Source organism: Poecile atricapillus, chromosome 2 (genome assembly GCF_030490865.1).
Source record: "Poecile atricapillus isolate bPoeAtr1 chromosome 2, bPoeAtr1.hap1, whole genome shotgun sequence".
Lineage (NCBI taxonomy): Eukaryota > Metazoa > Chordata > Aves > Passeriformes > Paridae > Poecile > Poecile atricapillus.
Window position 1 is genome coordinate 115,042,100 of NC_081250.1, and position 24,931 is coordinate 115,067,030.

Below are 24,931 nucleotides of genomic sequence, written 5' to 3' on the forward strand. Positions count from 1 at the left end.
AGAAAATAAAGTTGACAGAATTATAGTGACCTTTCAGCCTGAACAAATAAAATAACATCTGCCAAAACTAAATGGCTGCCTCTAGCTGTAGGAAATTATATGCATCTTTGAACACTAATACACAGGCCTTTGGTAGAGTTAGCTTTAGTAATGCTTACTAGGCCTTAGAAATTTGTTTTGCTGCAGAGCATGGAAGGCTTAAAATCCCAGGAATATAGTGCAAGTGCCAAAGGACCCACAGGGACCAGCCATGGCTGTGGGTGTGGCGAAGCCATCTGCATGGTCCTTCACCCTCTTAATCCATCACAGGTCCCTTGTTTTCTTCAGAGGACCCAGAAAGACCTGTTCACTGTATCACTGTATATTTCTTTACGTTCTCTATACATGCACATTTCTGTGTATAGAGGCAGTCTTATGAGTTACATTACCTCTTTTTGAATTTCCTCTGGAAACCAAGGACATATGCGTGGCCTGGAAGCCAGCAGCAATCAAGCAGATTGCTGTTAGAAAGGAAACTGGTAGGTCTAAAAAGGGAAAGCTTCTCTTTAAAATAATCTGCATAAGAAAATAAAAAAAGAAAGTAACTGCAAAAATTACTTTTTCTTGCTTCCTCAAGCTTTTTTAGCTTCTGGTCTCATCTTTACCAGCAGATAAAGCAAGTTCTTAATTGTGCTTTTGAAAAGCTGAGAAGAGCAGTTTGTAGTTTTTATTGCCTCCTTTATCACATTTACATATCAGGCGCATTTACATCCCTCTCCACCTTCACCTCAAATACTCCTTAAATTCAGAGTGATCACAAATGTGGAAAAGCCAGTCCTGCACTTGGATAACTGGGATACACAGAGGAAGGAAATGTCAGGGAGACAGTGGTATTTTACCTAGCTAACTTAGAAGGCAAGCAGATCCCATGAATTGCAACTATAATTAGCCAAAACCACTGAATTTCTTAATGGCTTCCAGAGGTTAAAGGAAGTTCATGCAATTTGCTGTCTGTATTAATATGAATGGTTTCCAATTTAAGCAAATAATGCTAAACAGCCTTATAATTATTAATAGTATTATTATTAGTGTTATGTATTACTTCAGTTGCACTTAGGATTCTGAGAGAATTTTTATTCATTATGCAAAGAACTAGGAAGACATGTCTCATATTTTCCTTGAAGAAGTCATAAAGTAAAGTCTAGGCTGAGAATCAGACTTGTAGCATGTGGCATTTTGGAGATGAGGTGTCAGTCTAAATAAGGAATTTTATCACTGGCATCTGTCATACGTCTGAGGGATTTTCAGTGGCAGGCATGGATAGTTAAAAGATCTATGTGCTTCCTGAACATACTTTTTAAATTTTTTGTTTACTTGTAAGCTTTCATTTTCACTAATGTTGTACTTACAAATGTGTACATAAGTTCTGCCATACCAATCCCATCTTAGGTTTTCTATAAACCTTCCATGGTGAAATGACTGGCTTAGTACATGAGGGGAGAACAATGGATATTTTCTACGTAAATTTGAGCAGGGCTTTTGACACTGTGTCCATATGATCTTTGTGGAGAAGTAGCAGCAGCTGGTGAGGTGGATTGAAAACTCAACAGCTGATCTCAAAGGGCTGTGACAATGGTGTGAAATCTATTTGGAGCCCAGCAACTAGCAGTGAACCCTAGGGGTCAGTGCCAGCTCTGCTCCCATTTAGCATCTTGAGAAGTATTACTTGATCCTGATGATGGGGAACAGTGGTTCCTCAGCAAGTTTGCTAATGTTACAAACCTGGAAGGAATGGCTGATACACCAGAGGGTCCTCTGCTGGTTAGAGAAATGGAACCTCATGAAATTCAAAAAGGAGAATGCAAAGCCCTGCACCTGGGAGGAACAACCCGTGCACCAGTGTATCATGGGGAATGTACTCTGCTGGAAGGCAGCTTGTCAGAAAAGGACCTGTGGGTCCTGGTGAGCACCAAGTTGAGCATCAGCAGTGTGTCTTTGCAGCAATGAAGGCCAAAGGTATCCCCTGAAGCATTGGACAAAGGGCTGCCTGCTGGTTGAAGGAGGTGATCCTACTCCTCTACTTCCCACTGGTGAGGCCATGCCTGGAGTGCTGTGCCTGTTCTAGTCTCCCCAGAACAAGAGAGCTGTAGGGTACTGGACAGAATCTGACACAGGGCCACAAACATACTTAAGGGACAGGAGCATCTCTCTTCTGAGGAGAGGCTGGACAGTTTAGCACAAAGAAGAGATGGCTCAGGGACCATCTCACACAACTGGAAGGAGGGTGCAAAGAGGGCAGAGTCAGGCTCCTTTCAGTGGTGCCCAGTGATTGGATTAGAGTCAATGGGAAGAAAATGAAACTCAGGTGGATCCCTCTGAACATCAAGAAACACTTTGTGAGGGTGACAGAGCACTTGGACAAGTTGCCCTGGTCTGGAATGTTGTGGAGTCTCCATCTTTGGAGATGTCCAAAAGCTGTCTTGACATGCTCTTAGCAACCTGCACTAGGTGATGGCTCTCCTTGATCAGATGACCTCCAGAGGCCCTTTCCAACCTCAGCCATTTTGTGATTGCAATGGAAGGGGGAAGTAGATCACACTAAGTTTGCCCATGTCAATGGATATACCATGGGCAAAGCATATGGTTTGGGTATCCTTCATAGCTCTTTTAACCTTGATTGAGTTTAGGGGAATTAGAACTGTTTTTTTTTTCTGCCCAGGTGCAAAAGGATACTGCCAGATGCTTGGTGGAGCACAAATATTCCCTCCAGAAGCCGCAAAAGAGCCTTCCAGCTCTGGAATATCCCTGCTCACCCTTGCAAGGAGCAGATGGCCCTTTTGTTCCTGGAAAGTCCCTGTCCAGTTTGACCACCTTGAAAGCATTCCTGTTCTACATCAAGCTCTTAATTTCAGTAATTTTCAGTGCGATAGTGAATTCAGATAGGATACTGAAAGTGCTGCTCTTGTTCATACATACATGTATGTCCGTTTGGAACTTACAGCACACAGATTTTATGTTTGTTTAGTTGTATTTGTAGCATTTCAACAGCATGGTCTCCCAAGTTTTACAAGTCTTCTATCAGATCCTTCTCTGCTGGAATAAGATGCCTAAACTGCAGGAGAATTACAGATTATACATATGCATATATATGCAAATATGGTTGTGTTTTGTGCTGCAAAACTGATCTTACATCCAGCTAAAAATAGTATTAAAAAATGTTCATATACCAAACCTTAGCTGAACCTTTTCAAATCTTTCTAGTATTCCTGCCATAGCAAAAAGATCTTTCTTAATTCTTGTTTCATGCCTGTGTTATCTCTGCCTTCTTTTCTGAATAAGTTTTTAAACAAAATGGCTGTTGAATTCAGACTCAGTCGCAGCATATATAAATTCATGCCCTTTGATACAAGCCATTCCCTGAAGCTTTTTTCTTGAAGGCACTTTACTATCCTTCAGTGCTTCTTGGACTTTGTGCTCTTTTTAAAGATGGAACTAATATTGGAATACAGAACTCCAGTTAGACTGAAAACTGTAGATCTCTAATGACCACAGTTTGCTTTCAAGCCCTAAATGTAATTGCTGTCTTGCCAGCTCATGTTATTTTCTCCTTTGGCTTGTATGCTGCCAGCATGTCACCTCCTATATTCCTTCTTCTTTTTCCATAATATATTGATAAGGGACAAACTGGAGCTCTGTAAATTGGCAAAATTCCCTCTAGATTCCTCTGAGTGGTTTTCTCACTGACACCCTTTGGATTTGGCCTATGGGAATTGATGAAAGGCTGACATGAAAATGCTGTCATTTGCCCTAGAGCTTTTTCTCTAGGCAAAACCCAAGCCAGAAATTTTATTCCTGAGATTTCTGAACACTAGATTTGCAAAGCACGCAGATATAGTGCATGGTGAGGTATTCAGCTTGGTATTCAAGACCATTTCTTTGTGAGATGCTTTTCAGCCCTACTAATGCTATTTGCTGGCAAATTTGTTTTCGAATTGATTCTTATATAAAATTCTTCAAGCAGGCAACATTTAAAGCACGTTCTCCATTAGTCCAGACAACTTATAAGCACAAAGAGGAAGTTAGCTTGAATTCCTGTTAAATAACACTGCCAGCCATTTGAATATCACATAAAGATCACACAAGCACTGTCTGTATATATCTTAATGAATGACTAATTCCACATTATTTCCTGAGTGTTTAGAGATTGCTCCATCCAAACAATGACCATTCAATTTATTAGGAGTTTTTATTGCAGGATTAGCTAGTGGCTTCTCCTGAATACTTCAAAAGAAAAAGCTGAAGCAGAGACTGCTATATAAATAGGATGAATAAAATTATTTACAGCAGAGATATTTCCAAACAGAATTCTCAGTTGTGTGTTTTCTCCGAGCCAGAAAGAGCAAGCAGGTCCTATAAAAGCTCTTATAAGCAATTTGGAAGGTTTTTTGGAGGAAGGAAGGGGAAGGTTGGCAATAGTTCAGTTTTACTGGTTAGTGGAGGCAGCTAGCTCCTGCTGTTTCACAGTGTGACATTACATGCTAGGCCCCCAGAGTGACACAACCCAGATTCATCCTGGCACACACCAGTGGTCATGAAAGAAAGATGTTCATATGGAAGGAAACACATTACATTTTGTCTGTGGGGATGAAATATAGCATCTACCCTAGCCATTCTGATTCTCTAGTGTTTGTACTACTGTTGCTTCTCTTGACTTTTGCAAAAGATACTGTAGGCATCTCCTCTGATTTAAAAATGCGATTTTTTTCCTTTCCTATATCAAAGAAATCACAATCGTCTGCTCTTGTTCTGTGAAAGTTGTCATTAGAAAGCTGCATAATCAGCAGGCAGATCTATCTACTTAATTTATCAAAGGCATCAGGGAAAGTGACAAACATGGGTTCTTGTGAATACTCATGTAAAGGTATTCCCTCTTCCAGATGGTGAGTTTGACTGTGAGGTGGTGAACTTGCCCTTACAAAGCAGTCATGACCTGGCACAGGAATACTCAAGTGTATTTAGCTCACCAGCTGCTCTGCTGCTCCACCTCTGCGTTGAACCCTCCCTTGTGAACTGTTGAGATCGATAAATAGCCCATGTCCCTATGGACCTGGGCTGAGAGATGGATGCTGGGAGAAACTCAGCTGTCCCAGAGGGACCTGAGCATCTCCCTGAGTGCAGTGTGAATGATAAACACTGGTACCCAGGGGAAGAGCCTGTCTCCAGACTGCAAGGTCTCCAGCCACAGAACATTGGTTTGCAGAGTGTGCCATGGTACACTTTGCTCCTGTGAAAAGAGTGGTAAGATAGGCAGAGGGTTCTTAATATCTTTTATCATTCCTATCCTTATGTGGTGATGGGAGGCTGCCTGGCTGCTTCTCCAGAGGTCTGGGATATACACCTGGTACACCAAGCTGAGAAGCCAGAAACGCTGCTCTCCATCTGTGCCCACTCTTTCCTCTACAAGCAGTCATTTCTTCAAGTGCAATCAAATAGGTGATTGGGACACAGGTGCATCTTCCTTGCTTGTCTCACATGGCAGGTCTCAGGACCATTTCCAAGGGCTATCATCATAAGTCTGTCAGATCTGGGAGGGAACAGGGAAACAATTCAATTCCTGCTGCAGCCCCAGGGGCTGGTGAAGTGACAATGCCTATGATAATGATTATATTTCTGTGACAGCTGCATGGTACAGATCCTTGGCCATGACTAATTGCCTTTCCAGGGAATGCCTGGAGCTCCTTGGGGGATTCTCTGCTTTTCTGATCCCTGATTCTTCTTGATATCTCCAGACTGAGGCAAAGGCAAACCAAGATTCTCTTCTTGGGGTGCTTAAGAATGACTAACATGCAGACAGGCTTAGAAGCAAATAAAAAATATGACATAGGGAGGAAGGGAAGAGAAGAGAAGAAAGAAAGTCATTGTAAACCACTGGTTTAAGCCATTGGTTGGGAATCTCAGTTCTTCCTCACAGGACAGGTATAAGCTTCTACTTGGACACCCCAAAACCATGTAAGGCTGCAGGAAGGAAACCAAAAGAAGACAGTCACAGAGCAGACAGTGAATCAGGATTTTAACTGATCTTTTTAGAGTGCCCTGGCATTTACCATCAGAGCCATCCTAAGAGCTTCAGTGGAGTATTGCTTCAGGAAGCCCATAAGGACCCTTTCAACCAAGCAGGAAAGCCCTCAGTTTCTCAGAGGACATGGAGCTGGGCAGCTATCTAATCTCTCGGGAAGCTGCTTGCCCTCAGGGGCCTGATCTCACATGGGCATCACTTCCAGGGCTGCAGCCTTGACAATATATAAGAAACTCCAGTTTCCCACAAGTAGAAACCAAGGGAACCTCTGAGAACCTCTGAGGCCAGAAGTGTTTTTATCAGCTTTTGATGAAGCAGTGCCTGTATTTAAAGAGCACGCAGGTGTGCAATGCCATACAGAAAATCACAGTGCAGTAAAACTTCTTAGCTGTGCTGCTGAACATGTCTAAATGGCCTTGTCCTGTGATTGAAACAGGAAAGGCAGCTGTTTTTCAGCAGCAGTGGCAATGCCTGGTGAAGAAACTGTGAAAACAAAGCTATACATACACATCTGCAGCGTACTGTGAATTTTTTATTATTTCACTTCTGTGTTCTCCTTTTCAATTCTAGCCTGTAGCTGATAATGCAAAAAAATGCACTGATGTTTACTCCTGAGAAGTATCTGGGCAGCATCTAGAGGAGCTATGGCCAGTGGCTGTGTCATACTTCCTGACAAGGTTAGGCCATCCCTATCAGTGGCAGTGGCACCGTCAACTGCCTGTCCGATGGCTCCATGGCCACCAAGCTCCATCTGCCCCCTGCCCTCGGTCCCCAGCACTGAACAAGGGGAAAGCTGACCCAGGGATGAGCACCACAGGCATGGCAGTGCAGCCTTGCCAGCAGAGGAATTCACAGGCTGATTGGCATGCAACAGAGCCTCCAGGCTGACAGGGAGCCCTTGGAGGGCTTCATGTGCAATCTGCAAGTGCATCCTGGGAATATCCCAGTTCTGAGAGGAGAAACATGGAGACGATTAAAGTAAAGAGGAAACATGCTGGGGTGCTTCCATCTGATCTGGCAGCATGTGCCAGGCATGCTGTGGGGATATCACCTCACTGTATGCAGAGGCAGAGGGTTTGCTGCCTGTCTCACAGGAATCTGCAGGGTACAGAGAAGAGGAAGGGATGGTAAATTACTGTAAAGCTAGAGGGGTCCTGGCAGAGGACAGCCCAGCATCCATGCTGCTCAGGGTAAGTATCCAGGCTGCACCTCATTCCATACAAGGAGATTTGTTTCTTGGAGATTTGTTGCTTCACACATGGTTGAATCCCACAGTGGGCTGGGCAGTGGGGCTGAGCAGCTGTACCCCAGGGGTGAGGACAGTTATTAGGGGAACAGGCTGCATCAGAGATTTCTTTAGACCACCCTGCCTTCTCCTCATTAAACCTGGACCTAGTCCAGCTTAGTCCTGCCGTCCCCCTCCACCACTGGTTCACAAACTGGAGGTCTGCAGTTTGCACATGTCAGGAAAGGAAGCAAAGTGCTGGGTATGACTGGTTACAGTTGGGGAATTCACAAAGTAGATAAATTCAGATGGCCATAAAAATTTAGATGACCATAAAACACTGCTGTAATACGACTCATGGCCATTTGAGAAGGATCACCGAGTCATTGAAGATGCTGGGGGATGCTTTATAGGTCGTAATGAAACAGATGTAATCATTTTGTTTATGCTCATAAAGTGCCTTGCTTTATGTTATAGGAAGTAAAGCAGTAATTTTTCTGATATCTTAAATACTACAAAGTAAAATTAAATACAAGGAGTTGGGTTTTGTTTTTTATCTTTGTAGGGTATGTATACCCTGGAAATCAGCCTTTTAATGTCTCTTATGATGAAATATTCCCCAGTGGGCTCTGTCCTCAAATGGATCTCATCTCAGTGACACAGATGAGGATGCTGCACTCATAATTCAAAGTAAATTAAGTCCAGACTTTTGACTGCTGGTAAATTGCCAGAACTGTGCTTAGTTGGACAAGTTTTGGTCACTGCTGTGCTCCAGAATGCATTTCAGTTTCCTTTTGCACATTAAACCTTAATGGTCCCATCAAAAATAATTTGATTGGAAAATTAAAAGTTGGCTGTTTTTTCTTCCTAGAATAAGGAATTAAAACTGAAGGGCTTTGTTTGTTTCTTCAGAACAAAAAAAAAAAAAAAAAAAAAAGCATTAGCATGTACTGCTGAGGCAGTAAGTACTCCTTCCAAAGAAACTTTTTTAGAAACTTTTTTTTTCTAAGTATTAAGGCACACCTATTAAAAAGGCACATAAGAAGTAAAATACAACAATCTGTTTTTATTTAACATGGAAAATACTGTTGAGATACAAACACTGTTAAGTTTTCTCTGGTAACTAAGCAACAGAAGAAAATACCACTTATCTGAATTGTTGTTTATTCTACTGATTTTTAGCTCTGCAGTAGTGATTTTCATCCTCTACACCTCAAACACAGAAAGAACTGTTTATGGTATGGACAAATGGTTTAATATAATGTTTGATGTAGGGGCAAATTAGGCATCAGAATAAATGTCTAGGGCTGCTTCAACTAGCCATTAATGATTTTTGATCTTCTCACAAGTGCTTCACTAGATTATGCAACATAAGCAGGTGTCCTCTACAGACTTAGGCAATTGCAATAAAATGTACTACATGAGGCATGAAATCAGAATAATTTTATTTTTCCAAAGAATGCAAATGGTCTCTTATTCATGTGTATCATTCTAAGGACTTTTTAGATTAAGCTCATGGTAACAGTGTAGTCTTTGACACTTCTCAACTGAAGACCTTTTTCTAGAGCCGTATATATTATCATCAGATGGATAATTTCATTATGGTGAAAATCTGTAGCAAATGCTCAGAGCCATAGTCAGACTGGACTCACATATGGCTCTGCACTTGCATATGCACATACTTGTTGTGCATGCTGTCTAAATGAGCAGCAGAAGAACACGACTTTTCCAAATCTTGAAAATTTAAATTTGTAGCTAAAATTTGCAAAATTTGTGGGACTGGAAGAAAGGAGATAAAAGCAAATAGCAAACTTTGGGGTGAGAATCCCAGAGGAGTTCAGAAGACTGGAAGACATTGACTGAGCCAAAGTATGTGCAGCAAGAACAGTCAAGTCCCACATACTCAGGAGCAGCATGTCCACCAATAATAATGGATTGGTTTCTCTTTTCCACTTATAATAAGCCTCAGCTTTCTGTATGAAAAAGAGTGGTGTCTGTGAAGAATAATAGAGCAGCTTCTGAAATAATTTCTTAAAAGCAATGGGCATAAATGACACCCAGATACTATGATGTAAAATGGGGTAAAACTCAAGCTCTGTTCAATCACTGCCAAAAGTATTTTCAGTTTCAATGATACCAGGATATTCACCAAAGCTGTTTTCTAAAAGAGTAGATGAATTGTAGGCAGGTTGGAAATCTTTAGCACAGGTGTCAGTGGCACATAAACACTCTTCCAGAATAACTGACTCTGAGGAATTGTCTCCTGTTTGGTAGATATTCTGGGGGCCTCCTTGCCTGCCTTGTACTGGAGCAAGACCTGGGGGGAAGCTCCTAAGAATAAGGGAGAAAGGAGTTTGAATTTTCTTCACACAAGAAAAGGGCACATCCTCCCAATCATGGGCTTCCAAAGTATCAGCTGGATTTGAGTGTGCTGACTGAAAGTTATACCTTGCTCTCGCAGAAAGATATAGGTTGGTCAGCTGCCAGCTCCTGAGGAACAAACTCTAAGATTATTTTCATTCATCCTAGTTAATCAAGTAGTGGTTGTACAGCACTTCAAACATGGAAAGCACTCCTATAAATATTTGGTATTATTGTATAATTACACTACCTCATCTCAATTAAATGCACAAGCGTGCATGCTTTAATCATGTAAGTGAATTTTTATCAGAATTATTTCAAATGTAGATATCTCAGTCTATGCTGACCATCCTTAAGATTGGTATATCAACCTGGAGCTAAATGAGGGCTCTTGATTTTGGAAATAATGGAGAGTCATTGTCTTATCAGAATGAGTGTCTCTTTCCTTAGAACCAAAATAATTTTTTTCCCTAATACACATGTAGGCAATTTTTTATTTCTATTTTTCTTGCATCTTGGACACCTGTTGTGGACAACACAAGGAGTAGCCTGGTTTTCTTTGTTATTTTTTTTACTTTACTGCCTTTTCCCAGTAATATAATGGAAAAAGAATGTCACGTGTGGTCTTGTCTCAGATTCATATCCTTCAGGGTTATGCTTTATCAGTGGTCTTTATACTGTGCTGTGTGATGCACTGAAATAAATTAAAATAAATTAAATGCTAAAAAATTCTCTACTTCCTTCAAAGATTAACATGTTAAGACTCAAATAACAATATATAAGTTGCCATCTGATTATCAGTGATGTAGTGCTTCTTACTCCATTGTGTTAATTTTGGAAGGGACCTTAAAGGTCATCCAAGAGTTCCAATTCCCTGCCATGGGTAGGGACAGTTTGACAGCTTCCACTAGACCAGGTTGCTAAAAGCCCCATCCAGTCAGACCTTGAATAGTTTCAGGGATGGGGCATTGGCAACTTCTCTGGGCAGCCTCTTCCATAGTCTCATCACCCTTAAAATGAATAATTTCTTCCTAATCACTAATTAAAACCTACTTTCAGTTTGAAGCCATAACCTTCAGCCTCCTTCAGGTACTGGAAGTCCACAATAAGATCTCCCTGGATCCTTCTCTTCCCCAGGCTGAACTTCCCTCTCAGTCTGACTTCACAGGGAAGGTTTCATAGTCTTCTAACTTCAAAGTCTCGAAGAAACACAGTTATATCTGTTTTTCTCCACAAAAAAGAGAGCTATGAAATTGTAGGGTCTTTTTGAAGAGTGGGTGGAGTGGTGGGTTTTTATTTGGTTTTACTCTTTTAGTGAAATAAGAAACTTTAAGATAAACTTAATTTATTAGACAAAGTAGCTACTTTACTGGATGGCAGTATTGTTACCACACTTGCCCTTTCTGCTTCATTTCCCTTTTTTGTCAGGTGCTCTCTCAATTCTTCACTCTTTTTCACCTCTTTTCATATCAATTAAATGCTCTTTGGGAAAATGGATAGGCAGTTTTTGTATATTTGTAAAGCACAAGCAGAAGACTGTAGATGGCTGAATGCAATCACAGCCAAAAAATAACATTCACATCTGGTCTTTCAAGTACATTAACATCAATTTACCTAGGACATTTTGCAATGCAGAACTCTATACTACTTTTTCCTTTATCTTTCTGGAATAACTGTATATAAGAGTCACAATCTGGACTCACATAAAAATGTGAATTTCCACCAAAACAATACCAGAACACCAAAATACCCAAGCCCTTTAAATCAGGAACTACCTCTGACTGTGTCTGTATGGCATTTGCTGACAATAGGCCTCCAGTGAGGGTGTCTGAAGTGGAATTACATAATGCATATATATATAAAATGGAATGTGTCATTACTGCAGTGTTAAGCTATATTTGGAAGCCACTACAACAAAGCACTTTCTTCCATTCTTTTTTCTTCTAAATTTCACAGAAAAAAAAGGTGTCTTTGATATATGAATCATTTTATGAGACCATCTTTTTATTTTAATAACTGCTAATTTGCACACCTAACATCAATTGCTGGTGCAATTAATTGTGGATGCAAATCAGAATGTTTAGCTGTCTAACCACCTGATTGTGCCTATAAATCAGTGATAGTAATTATGTGTGTAAATGTTCATTTCAGCCTGCAATTAATTTGGCCAAAATTGAAAGGACAGAAAAAAAATACCACCCTAGGCTGAAATTTGGACCCCAGTGTGTAAATACAGACAGTATCTTCCTCCTCTAGTCTTGAGTTTAAATTGCAGAGAGCTAAGTAGACAAAGAGCAGTGATTCCCCAGTCCCTAATAACTCACTGCCAGTGTTTCACAATAAAGTGCAATGGGAGAGGAAATATTTCCATATGGCTTCATTAATCACAACATATTTGCCATGCACAGCCACTCTGAAGAGCAGGTAAAGAACCCTAGGGGCCCTCACCTGCCACAGTATGTCATTTTTGTAAAGGGAAAAGTATTTTTTGTACAAATGCTGTAGAACTGAAGTTGCAGATGGCTCCACTGGCACAGCTAGAGCCCCCTGGCACAACTTTCAGCAGCCTCCTGGCACAACTTTCAACAGCCACTGCTCCTTTAGGAATTTTTAGCAAGGGTTAGTGATACCTTAAAAGAATGATGCTGAAGATGCTGTCTGCTCCCTCTCTGTGCAGTATTCCAAGGTGTGCCCGTTGGGCAGGATGAACAAACTCCACCCAAACAATAAACTGCAGAAGGAAATAGAAGCCTTACCTGTCCCTTTTGTGCTACAGGACTTTACTGAGAGGTCTAGGAACAATCAAATGGATTGTGACTGAGGTCCAATGGACCCCATTAACAGAATTGTGCAGCGAAAGATGCCTTTCCAGCTCAGTGGCTTTCAGATCTGGGCAGCAGGCCATTTCACTTTACCTAACCCCAAAGACACCAGAGAGCCTCAGTTATCCCATCACACTCTGACCCAGCTAGACCTGCTCAGTGTTTTGCATGAGAGTTACAGTTGGTGTCTTGTTTACTGTACCTCTGTGATCTCAATCTCTGAGCAGTTCATTGCTGCTTCACTCCCACATGGGACTTTGATAAAATTCAAAGCCACCTGGTGTGATTTTAATTTAAATGTGAGTTTAATGTGTTTTCCTTTTAAATTGCTGTGATGTGCATTGTCAAGAGAAATGCTGCAGGCTCAGATCTGTCCTCTCAGCTGTTTCTCTGTGCTAGTCCCTGGTTTTGTCTGGTGAATATTCCTGAATAAAAACTGCTGCTCTGCAGCAGAGTGTGCATTGGTACAAGGATGCATTGGGTCATTCTTCAAGATAGCAACCAAGTCTTGGGCTCTTTGCCAGTCAGAAACCAAAAGTCTTCTCTTTAGCATAAAACACCTCCAGAGTTACAACTGAGTAGAGATTAAAAGGTTGCATGCAGCCTTTGTAAAAATATATTTCACAATTCATCATGCTCCACCAGTTATGTAAAGAGTTTTAAGACAAGAACTTGTGGAAAGAAGAAATCCTGAATTACTTTATCTTAACTAATTAAAACAATTCATATTGAAAGTGGTTAAAATTTACTAAACTTTACAAAATTGCTGTGAAAACATATTAAAAATATCATAAGAAAATGCTGTCAGGAACAGGATATGAAAGTTACCTCAAGCAAAAGAGAAACAAAGATCCACATCAGCTGGTAGCCCACTGGGCTATTACTGCAGGACACAAGGCACCCTGATGTAAGATGATACCTTAATCTTCAAAAATTTTCATTAAGTGAGACTGGGGATTTTTTTCAGCCAGCCTTAATTAGTTTGGAACTAAAATTGTAGGAACAATGCGGGAGCTTTTCTGACACAGAATAACTGAGATCAGATCAGAATAACAGAGCAGATCAAAGGCCACCCAGAGTGATCACTGTGCTGTGACTCAGGTGTGTCATGGGAGGCTGCTGCATGCTCTGCAAGGGTCACCACCACAGGCATCACAGCATCTGGGTACTAGCCTTCAGAAGACATCCCTTGCTTCCTAAAATCACTCATTACTCCTGCACCCACCAAAATCTGCTTAACATGCTGCTTGCCAGGTGTTTTTCCTGCTGATTGCACAGGCCAGGAGAGCTGGAGGGCTTTGCCTGTTGCTCCCGTTACCTGCGGGTTACTACAGGGAATAGCAGCAGCTGTCCTGTTGGGTTCCTGGCTCCTGCTGCTTCCCACTGCTACTGCTGCATGGGAGATACCGTAGTGAGTCATTTCTGATCTCCAAGGGAACCCACAGCCACATCTCCACGCCTCCTAAAATAGGAACTCACAGCTACATCTTCTCTCCAACTAAAATAATCAAACTATGAGGAAAAAAACCACTATATATTTGGCAGTATCTGAAATACTCAGTGCAGATGGGTGGAAAAGCAGGACAATAAGCTAAGCCATAGCATAACTACAGGCTAAGACCACCTCAGACTTGCAGTGCAGGTGGTCCTCCAAGCCCTAATTGAGCCATGCAGAGGGAGATTAGTTCTTTGCAGGTTCTCATTAAAGACTCAGTTTTGTTCCTCTCATTATTTGCAAAACCGCTGAGGAGGACCATATAATCAAGATATCACATGTATATTTCAAATTAGAAAACTGGGTCCTTGAAAGAAATACTATTTAACAAAAAGAAAATTCTAAGCTTTTTTAATGACCTTATAAAGTTTAGTCTTGTCTTCAGTTTAGTTGACTCTTATCACATCAACTATTATAAATTGAAATACAGCAATCTTTTAAAATAATGTTCATTATTTTGAAGTACATTGAACAAGATGTAATTTGCAAGCAGAAGTATAACCTGTAAAATATCATTCTGTCCTTCTGTAACCACTCTCTTTCCTTTCCAGGTATTTTCACACGATGTACTTGGGTATCCGGAGTCGACAGAGTGGAGAGAATGACAGATGGCGGTTTTATTGGAAAATGGTGTATGAGTATGCAGATGTGAGTATGCTGCATTTGCTAGCCACCTTTCTGGAAAGTGCGCCACAGCTGGTCCTGCAACTCTGTATTGTTGTACAGACTCGTACACTCCAAGCTCTCCAAGGTAGGGGTTCATTTAATCTATTTATTTTTTATAATTTTTGGAAGATGTAGTTTCCACACATACATTTTTATCCTTTGTTCAGACTGCTGTGTGCCTTGTAGTCTTGGCATAAGAGCAGATCTTGCCTGCTAGCTGCTATTTAGCTGTTAACAAAAACTCTGTCAAGAAAGTCTGCGTTATTAGAGGTTTTTTTAGCCTTTCTTAATGGTCCTGGTTTGTGGGTAGGATTTATAATGTTTTGCTTTCTGCATGTCCTTGTAATAGAAGAGCTCTTCTGATTATCCACTGGGCCAATGTGAAAATTGCATCAATCAAACTATTACTTTTCTCCCTATGCTTTTTTCTGTGAATGTTCAAAACCCTGCAAACTCCAGTAATGAGGTTCATATGGCATTATGCAAAACAGGAGACAGCACAGGAGATAGCAGCAATTCTGTGAAGAAAATGCCAATGTTTATGCCCATCAGTTCTCAGCCGTGGTTATCTGAAATAATACAAATCATCTCTCCAGCAGTACTCATTCCTTCACACTCTGGGTTTCCTTCTAAGGTTGATGCTTTCAGCAAGTGTGGTTACTTCTTTAAAACGGTAAATGAATGCATATGTCCTGCTATATGGCTTTGTCAGTCAGTGATACAGATATTAACATACCTCATTCACTATTGCTTTTCTCATGCTGCTTTTGGCTACCTGACAGCTGTCCTTTTGTATTGTGCCATTGTTTTGCCTTATGGCTGCACCTGAATGGAATTGTTTAGCAAGGGAACAAAGTAAATGAGAATTTGGGATCCAGAAGGCAACAAAAATACCACAAGGCAGTGAGGAGTGAAGGAAGGAGGGGAGAATCAGAGGGAGAGAGGGAGGAAGGAAATGCAGAGTTTTTGTCATTTGCTGTTAGGGTAAGCACATAGCTCATGTGCTTATCACTGCACAAGAAGAAAATGTGACAGCACCTTGAGAAAATGGTGGGTCTGGTTAACTTGTTATGAGTAACATGCAGTGAGTCTGCTTGGGTAAAAAAGTACTGGGCACAAAGTGGGTAACTGTGTGAAAATCTTGATCCTGGGCAGTTTCCTGTGGATAAATCAGAGGCTTTACCTTTCCAGAGCTCTGAACTGTCACGTAATAAAGAGCTGTACTTCTTCCTGTGTTTTTGTTTCATTACATCTGAAACTCTGCCACCTTAATGAGAAAAGAAAACCAAAGTTTCTATTTTAATTGGTTGGTGCTCTGCACAAGGAAGTTTGCCTATACACTTCCTACTGCTGCTTCTCAAAAGGATGAAGCCCCACACCAACAAATTCAAACTGTTATCATTGAGGAAAAGGTATTATCACTTCAAGATTTGTCTCCCCAGAAAAAGTGAGTCCAAAGAAAGACATAGGAGAAGAACATAGACTACTGTATGGTCAGGTGTAATTTAGCTATCTTCATAAACTATTAATACAGAATGCCTCTCCATCCTCATTTTAGTGCAATAACAGATCTGTGTCAGAGATGTGCCTGGTGAGTAGGCACTAAGCCTGTGATGCACTCTGCAAGTGGTTGTTAATTAGAGAAGATCTGAAATGCCTCAATTTAAAAGGCAAAAAGTGGTTCCTGCAGCCTGCAATCAGCTCTGTGAAACCTATGTATCAGAAACCAGAAAGTAATAAAACTATAATTATGGATTTCAGCTGAGAAGGTTGAAGGTATTTACTTATGTTCTCTTCCCCCATTTTCTTCCAACTTCCACAGACAAAAGGATCCATTAAAAAAAAAAAAAAAAAAAAAAAGAAAGAAAATTAAACAAGGTTGTAGTATTTTCTTAAACAGTAGTACCATTATACTCTCATGATAAAAGCTAATATGTTTTAGCATCTTACCAGCTGTGAAAATCCTTTCTGCGCTTTCTCTCCTTTCTTAAAGAAATTATAAGGATAATGCATTACACCATAGGATGGTGGATTAGCTGTGAGGCTGCATAAGAAGAGCATAATTTTTCTCAGTGGTATCATGCTACAAATGGGTGTTTTAAAAGGCCTAGCCATAAGGTATCTGCTTCAGCTAGCTGTCTACTCACTGAGCCTGTTAGAGAGATTTCCAACATGGATCAATAAACAGGGTGTTTGATTGATTTTCTTTGTATAGGGAATGCTACTGATTTTTTATTGTTGTTCTTTTAGTTCTCTATCCCACAGGACAAAATTATTATGAGAGTTGTTAAGTGACATCACTGGTTCATGTTCTTAAAAGTTTATGACTTTCACAAACCACAGATTTGGCATGGGAAATTAATGGTCTGTAAGCAGGGTATTTTTAATATTAATCCATTAATTACTGCAAGAAAAACTTTTAAGTATTTTTATTTATGAAATTCTATATTTTCAATTCCAAATGCAACAAAATAGCATCATTCCCAACAGGACAATTCAGGGTTACTGAAGATTCCAAGTTTGTAATGGGTGTTGGCTTGATTCAGACTATTTCTTATTTCAGTAACTAAGGCCTGCTAGTCAAGGTAAGAAATATGTGCAGACCTGTACATGCATCTTTATGATGATAATGAAAAATATTGTGCAGTATCTGTGAAACCTTCCCTCTCAATCTCCCATGGAATGCAGTAAGGACCACTTAAAAAGCCCTGAGGATGCACCACAGGATCCTCTAGCACTTGCCTGGGCTCCCCAAACATGAGTTTTAAAACTGCAGTGTAAGCTCCTAGCAAGAATTGTGCACCCCTGTATCATGACCCTGCAGAAGAGCAGGGCTTGTCTGGGAGGCCATCGACAGCCCTTATGGAGTGTCATCTCTCTCCTGCATCCCCATCCAGAGATATCCCAGCAATAATAAAACAATAACTAAATTATCTGATTATTTTTTAAAATTTCATCAAGACTGGCACATTTAGAGGCAATGTTTACTCTTATTCTGCCTACAAGCAACAGCCAGGTCTCACCTGAGTGGAAGGAATGAAATTGTGGGGAAAGCTGATGATGTCTAGGTGCTAGTTTCTCAAGAAGACAAACAACTTCAGTTTGACAGTGGCCTAAACTGGAGCTGTGCTAATGCCCCTTCTACTTCCACCTTTTCCACTCTGGTGATTCCTTTAAGTTTAGAGAAATATCTGGTCTCTAGAAGGCTGAATGATGTGACTTGAAATATATGGTTCCTTCCTCTTTTCCTCACGGGAGTGTGTTTTCTCCTGCCTTTTCTCTGAGGGCAGCCGAGCCCCCTGGGACAGGGGGATTTCACACCATGGATAATGCCAGCCTGGGGGAGGCAAGGCAGGACACAGCATCAGGGCAGGAAGGTCAGGGCTGTCCCTTTATGTGGCACCTCATCTTGGAGTCCTGCCTACAGACTAGCAGTAATCCCTTGGCACTCTTCTTTTGCTTATTTCACTTTTCCCACTATGCCATTTGATTTTAGAAAGGCTTCTCATCTGAAAATGCATAAACACCAGCAAGCAAAAAATCCTGCTGACCATCTGATTGGAAGGAGATTCCCATCAGTTATCATATAGATACTACTTTCCTATTCAAGGGTATGGTGTTCTAACCACACCTAGATGAGCACATAAACAAGATTACTCTGTGGATTTGCCACAGATTTCATTATTTATACTGTATTAATTAACACATTGCTTAAATTATAGATTAGCTTCTCCATTCCTGTTTACTGCATTGACAATTTTTTTCTTTATCAGCCCCTGGGAGGTTTGTTCTGGCTTCTCCATACACTGCTATTAATCAAAGTCTCTATCAAAGTTTAATCAAAGTCTAATCAAAGTTTATGTCATATAAAGCTGCATTTCATAATAGGGACTGACAGTAGTGCCAGAAGCAAAATGAAAAGTTCAGACCAGTTTATAAATTCATCAAGTTTCATTGAAGTCACCACACACTACAGAGCTACTGGATTCTGCTGAAATCTCCCTGGAAATCCAGGAAATCTCCCTGGTGAAAAATTTTCCCATTTTCTACCAACTCTGTTGGAAACCCTATGCTGTTCATATGCTGACACTGCAGCCAGTGTACAAAAGTTTACAGTTTCACCAAGCACCATTCTCCAGTCTTTCTACTCCAAACAAATTGCTGCTCCTGCCTGAGCTGAAAAAGAAGCTCAGAGACTTGATAGCAGTTTATGACATGGCTGATAGGTCCTAACTTTATCTGGCAGAAGCAAATTGTGTTGTTAACTAGTTGATTAAAAAAATCTTTTGGCAAAGTTCAACTTTGTGTATCAGGAATTCAGACTCTTTTCATATCAGCACAGTAAACTGAAAATAATTTAAGTCTACAATTTTTTTGTGTGGAAAACGTTATGCTTTTGCACGGTTTTTCTTTTTTGCTACCTTACAGAGCAATTTTGGATTGCTCTGTAAAATGCTGCCTACATTTGCAGTGCCCTATAAATAAATATATAAATAAATAAATAACATAAAAAGAATTTTGATACAATATTTTATACAATTCAATGTATATTTATATGGAAATCAGGTGCAGCACTTGAGCTCTGGGCAAGTTGCCATTACTTTTCTCTGTGTTGTTGAGGTTCTGCACCACTGCAGTCCAGCACCCAACCTTTCCACAGAGAAACTAAAACAGAGCAAACTGTAGTTACAGATTCTGCTTGATACTTGGCAAAACAGATTTCCAGTGACAAGGATCAACAAGTATTATATACTACGGAGTAAATGTGTTTTCTAGAATTTACTCTTAAACTGATCCGCAGGTCCTTCTGCAAATTTTAAAAATGTTATCTTGTGCTCATTAGGGTAGAGCCATCATATTAGCATACCCTGGTTTCTGATAGTCCAGGAAAGGACTTCCTGAAGGCGATCATGTCAAATAATCCATTTCACAACATAATTGCAATCTTAAAACTAGTTAAACCCTTAGAATCTAATATATCAGTTGAAACTATAATTCTCTGATTGATAGAGGCCTGCTGATGCTTGTCCTGACTTTTTAATTTTATCAGCAATCTGTTCATATTTATTCTTGTGCCATTCCTGTTTTTGCACTTGTTCCCTAAGGAAATGGGGTTCATACAATTATATAGCCCATATCTGTCTTTCAGTCCTGCTTTCAAGAACTTCTGATCCATTGCAGTATTTCAATCAAGTATAAGAGAACAACCAACATCTAAAAGATAATTATATCTTCTTAAATGTTGTAAAAAAAAGCAGTCAATACAAAGAAAAAATAAATTTAAAAATGATATCTTTTTAAAAATATATATTTTTTAAAATGGAGAGCCTCTACTACAGGGAAAAGTCAGACTTCAGCCAATACTTTTTTTATTACATACCAGCCACCCATCATCCCAGATATGCATCCTTCCAGACAAGGAATTGCACTGCTTTCCCCTGCCCATTGGGACTGTTGTGAATGACAAATGGGAATAGGGAATAAGAGATACCTTGATGGAAAAGTGGAATCATTCCTCCTGCTGTGCATTCTCTCATCTCCTGAGAGGTTCTGAATTTTCTTCATAGACTTTTTCTTCCTCGATCCCAGTCTGAATTCATCTTTGGTATACACAGATGACCAAGACTGCAAAGAGTCCAGATGACATTTATCCAGAGTTCCCATATTTCTCATGGCAATATCTCACTAGGTATGATCTAGGGTTGTAATTCCCAGTTCATTCAGGTATTAGACTAGTTAATTCTAGTTATTTAATGCTCCTTTAAAACACACAGGCTCTTCTGTTGTCATGTCACTCTGATGAGGCTTCAATTACATTAAAAAATCTATTAGCAACTAAATGCATGTAATGAAATTTCATCTCTCTTCTACTTTTCCAGCCTGCAAGGTGCCCCTGATTTTTCCACATATCATTCTCCTTTCCTACATTGACAATATCTCCCAAACACTTACTAGTGCATTATGTTTTAAACAACGGTTATTAAGAGAAGCATTCAGACAAGATTGGTTCCAAGTGCAATCAGTATTGAAAAGGCAAGAGTAACTCTACTCCACCCCAAGGGTTCTTTATTAGCATTTTAACATAATCTGCAGTATCTTTCCTTAATTAGTTCTTTTACCTGTCTTATTTCTCTTCTACTATTCCCTAACCTCTCAAGTGTCACCAGAACTTTCCCATTAGCATTGTAGTCACCATTTTGCCATTTGATAGATTAAATCTGCCACATTTTACTTGTTGAGAAAGGGGTTATAAAAGAAAGAAATAGAGCTATTCTAGACTCTGAAGCTCTCTTATGATCTACTTCATTTTTAATGTATCCTTTCTTTTTCATACACTTTCATCTTTCAAGGCTAGGTAGGACAAGGCTTTGAGGAATCTGATGTTTCTGAAAGTTGTCACTGCCCATGGCAGAGATTTGGAACTAGATGACTTCTAAGGTCCCTTCCAACCCAAGCCATCCTGTGGTTCTAGATTTACCTTTGTTTTCAGTTAGTTATTGTTTTAAAAGCTGCTCTAGAGCTTTGTATGGTGTTGAAGCCTGTGTTGTAGTCCTACTTCAGCCAGGTACTTGTGAAATGACTCCTTTTCAGTCACATGGCACCAGCTCTGAGTGGGAATACTTAAGATGCTTCTCACCAACAGCAGGATATCATACATTGGCTTATTTTGAATCCTGAGACACAGAGTTTTTTTTGCATTGGGTGAAAACAAGGAACTTGGAGTTTTGCTTCCATCTACAGTAACACAGATTTCCTTTCTGTTCTTATTTTCTATCAGCTGGCTTTTTGTTTGAGCTCTTATTTCAAGAGCCCTTATGGAAAATAGTCCTATAAAGCACAGTCTTTATTGTTCATCATTCTTTTTTTCATTTCCATTAAAGAATCATTTCTGAGGTAGGTTTTGAGGTTTTTTTCTCTAAGTTTTTGGGTTTCAATGTTCGAAAGCTCCAGAAATCCTTCTGTGCTTTGCCTCAAAGAACATCCAAGTCTCCCCCACAGAGAAATGGGAAACAGAACAGAACAGTTAACTTCTACTGCCTTCACTCATTTCTCTAAAATTCTGTTAGGCTTACTAACAGATCTATTTTTGTTTGTCCTTCCATTTTATATAAATTAAACCAATATTTATGTGATTCAATGCTATTTTGCTATAATTAGATGTCCTGTAACAACCTCTCTACTTTCCATAACTAAGTTTAGAAAGAATACTCTCTGCTTTCTCTCAGAAAAGCTGTAAGTTGTCACATTCTGGAATATCTGGGCTGCCTTCAGCAGCACTTGTTCTCCAGCCTATATCTGACAAGTCAGAGGCTGCCATAACGAGACAATTCTGTGCAGAATTTCTCCCTGTAATAACGGTTTGAACATCTCTATCCATATCCAAATTTAACTCCGGAATTCTGCAGCAGACTGTAACAACTACCCACTATCTTTCCCCAAAGTGATTTTGTATGCAAACAGAATCTGTTTTATCAGGGAACCCTTTCTGAAACATCCTGCTGTCATTCTATTCACACACACTGTTTTTGCCATTATTTCCATCTTTTCTGAATACCAGCTCTCTTTCAGCACCCATGTTCAGGGAGTGATTATGAGACCATGGGTGTTTCTGTAACCCTATAACTCTTTTTGTAACCCTACAGTGCTTTATGCCCTGTGCTTTTTTCCTGTGCTTCCTGATGACCTGATGATGTCCATTCATCTATCTAAAAGTATGATGCATCAATACAACTTGTAAAAGCAAGAGGAAATGTACACAGGTACATTATCAGGAAGATAAGGAGTTGGCAGAGTTAAGATGTTGCTTCTTAACAAACCGTTTTTACAGGACCTCAACCCCTGAAAGTCAGAGATGACTAGTGATCATTCTTTCTGCTTAACTGAAGTAAAACAACCCTAATTCCTCTAGCAGCATTAGTAATGAGGGGAACTGCATCAAACATTTTTTCACAAATAATATGTTCTGGTGACTCTGTTTCTTACTGAGTTTATGCTGATATTTTTATCCTTGTTTATTACCTGGTAACTGGTAAAAGACCAGAGGATCACACTGAACTATATAGACATATAAATGTGAGTTTGCATTATGATGCAAAAAATATCGTTTTTGAAGCTTGGACACTGTTTGAACACTTTTTCACTCATTACATCAACAGGAAAATGAATAAAGTATTCAGGTCATTCTGAGTGAATAGCAATAAGGCTTCATAACATACCAGCATGAAATCTGCATATGTAATTTTAATAGAAAAAAAGCCATTAAAAACAGTGTTAAGGAGATTTAATATACATTTTACTGCTACTCTTTTTGTCCCCATTCTTCTCGCATTAGCTATCCTGGCAACATTTGCAGAGAGAGGTGTCTCTAGAAAAGCTTCAAAAACCTGTTGGAAGGTCTCAATAAATCAGATGGTTATCAAAGAGAGTAGGTTGGTGCCTCCTTCACTAAATTTTGAAAAATCTTGTCATATATTTGGATATTTAAACACGACTTTAGGTACATATTTTGTCATGCCTTAGAAGTATTATGCCAGTCTTAAAGAAAAAAATTATAAGTGGTTTTATAAACTTACATTTGCATAGGAATATAATTTAAAGATTGGTTTCTCAAGGCTTTTTGATGCAGTTTGTTCAAGTACCAAGCTGATAATCTCACCTCTGGGTGATATTTCCAGCTCACACCAATCGAGTGTCTTGTCACAGAATGAAAGAATTCCATAGGTCAAGGGGTCTTCAATCAATCATCTGGTCCAAACCCTTCTGGAAACACAACCATCTTTAAAAATCGATCAGGTTCCTCAGGGCCATGTCTCTCTGAGTTTTGTGCACTTCTGTGGTTGCTGAGCCCACAGTCTCTCTGGGTGAACTGTACCAGTGCTCACCACCCTGGCAAAATCTCTTTTCTTACAGCAAATCAGATTTTCCCTTGCTTTGATTTTGACTCACTGTATGCCTCTAACTTTGAGAGTTTTGTATAATTCTCCTTTTAGGCAGGAGAAAATGGCAATTAGATATCTCCTCTTGGTTCGCTCTACCAGTCCTCCCTCAGGCTACACAAAACCAACTCAGGCACCATGTGCTCTGGCCCCTAACATTGTGGCTATGAGTGGACAAGGGAAGGGTTACAGGTGTTATAAACCTGGACTTCTACAAAGCCTTTGGCATCATTGCCCACAATGTCACTCTCCCTAAATTATAAAAAGATAGAGTTGATGAGTAGACTGCTAGATGGACAAGGGAGTAGTTGGACAGTCACATCCAGAGGGTAGTGGTCAGTGGCTCAGAATCCTGATGGATATCAGTGACAAGTGGTGCTCCTCAGGGGTCCATATCGGGACCAGTGTTATTTGTTATCTTCATTGATGACATAGACAAAGGGACTGAGTACACTCTCAGCAAATTTGCAGATGACACAAAGCTGAGTGGTGCAGTTGCTGCACCTGAAGGGAAGGATATCATCCAGAGGGACCTGGACAAGCTCAGGAATTGGGGCCATGGGAATCTCATGAGGTTTAATGAGACCAGGTGCTAGTGCTGCACCTGTCAGGGTAACCTCCAGTATCAACATGGGCTGAGGGGTGAACAGATCCAGAGCAACACTGATAAGAAGGACTTGAGGATGCTGGTGGGTGGGAGGCTGGATATGACCCAGCAATGTGAACTCACTGCCCAGAAAATTAATCACATCCTGTGCTGGGTCAAAAGCAGTGTGGCCAACAGGGCAAGGGAGGGAATTCTGCCCCTCTGCTCTGCTCTGGGAGAGCCCACCTGCAGTGCTGCATCCAGCTCTGGGGTCCCCAGCACAGGAAGGACATGGACCTGCTGGGACTGAGTCCAAAGGAGGCCATCAAGTTGATCAGAGGGATAGAGAACCCTTCCCACAAGGAAAGGATAAGAGAATTAGGATTGTTCAGCATGGAACCAGAGTGACCTAACTGTGGCCTTTCAGTACCCAAAGGAGGCCTACAAGGCAGATGGAGAGAGACCATTTACCAGTGTGGACTGACAGGACCATTCTATGATCCTATTATTTCAGTGATCCTTGGCCTCACTCCACTTTGTGAAGGTATTTCCAGTACTGGTGGCCCAAAATTACATGAACGAGTTTTCCTTTGCCTTTGTAAGTCACTCCTCTCACTCTTCTGAGATCCCTCTGCAGGGCTGCCCTTCTCTCCTACAGATCAGCTGCCCCCCTCTGATGGATCCAGGCTTTAAGGGCATTATGAGCCTGGAGGTATTGTGAAAAGAAATTCTTTACTGCTGCAGGGAATGGCAAAAAAAACCAACAAAAATTATTTCCACATTAT

At 40.3% G+C, this 24,931-nt stretch overlaps 1 protein-coding gene across 1 annotated transcript in view; it reads left to right on the forward strand.

Moving 5' to 3' along the window:
• The window catches only part of XKR4 (XK related 4), a 213,068-nt gene that overhangs the window by 123,654 nt on the left and 64,483 nt on the right, over positions 1–24,931 (forward strand). Inside the window, exon 2 of the mRNA XM_058832858.1 lies at positions 14,510–14,709. Within this exon, the coding sequence (XP_058688841.1) occupies positions 14,510–14,709 (200 nt within the window). The remainder of the gene's footprint in view (positions 1–14,509; positions 14,710–24,931) is intronic.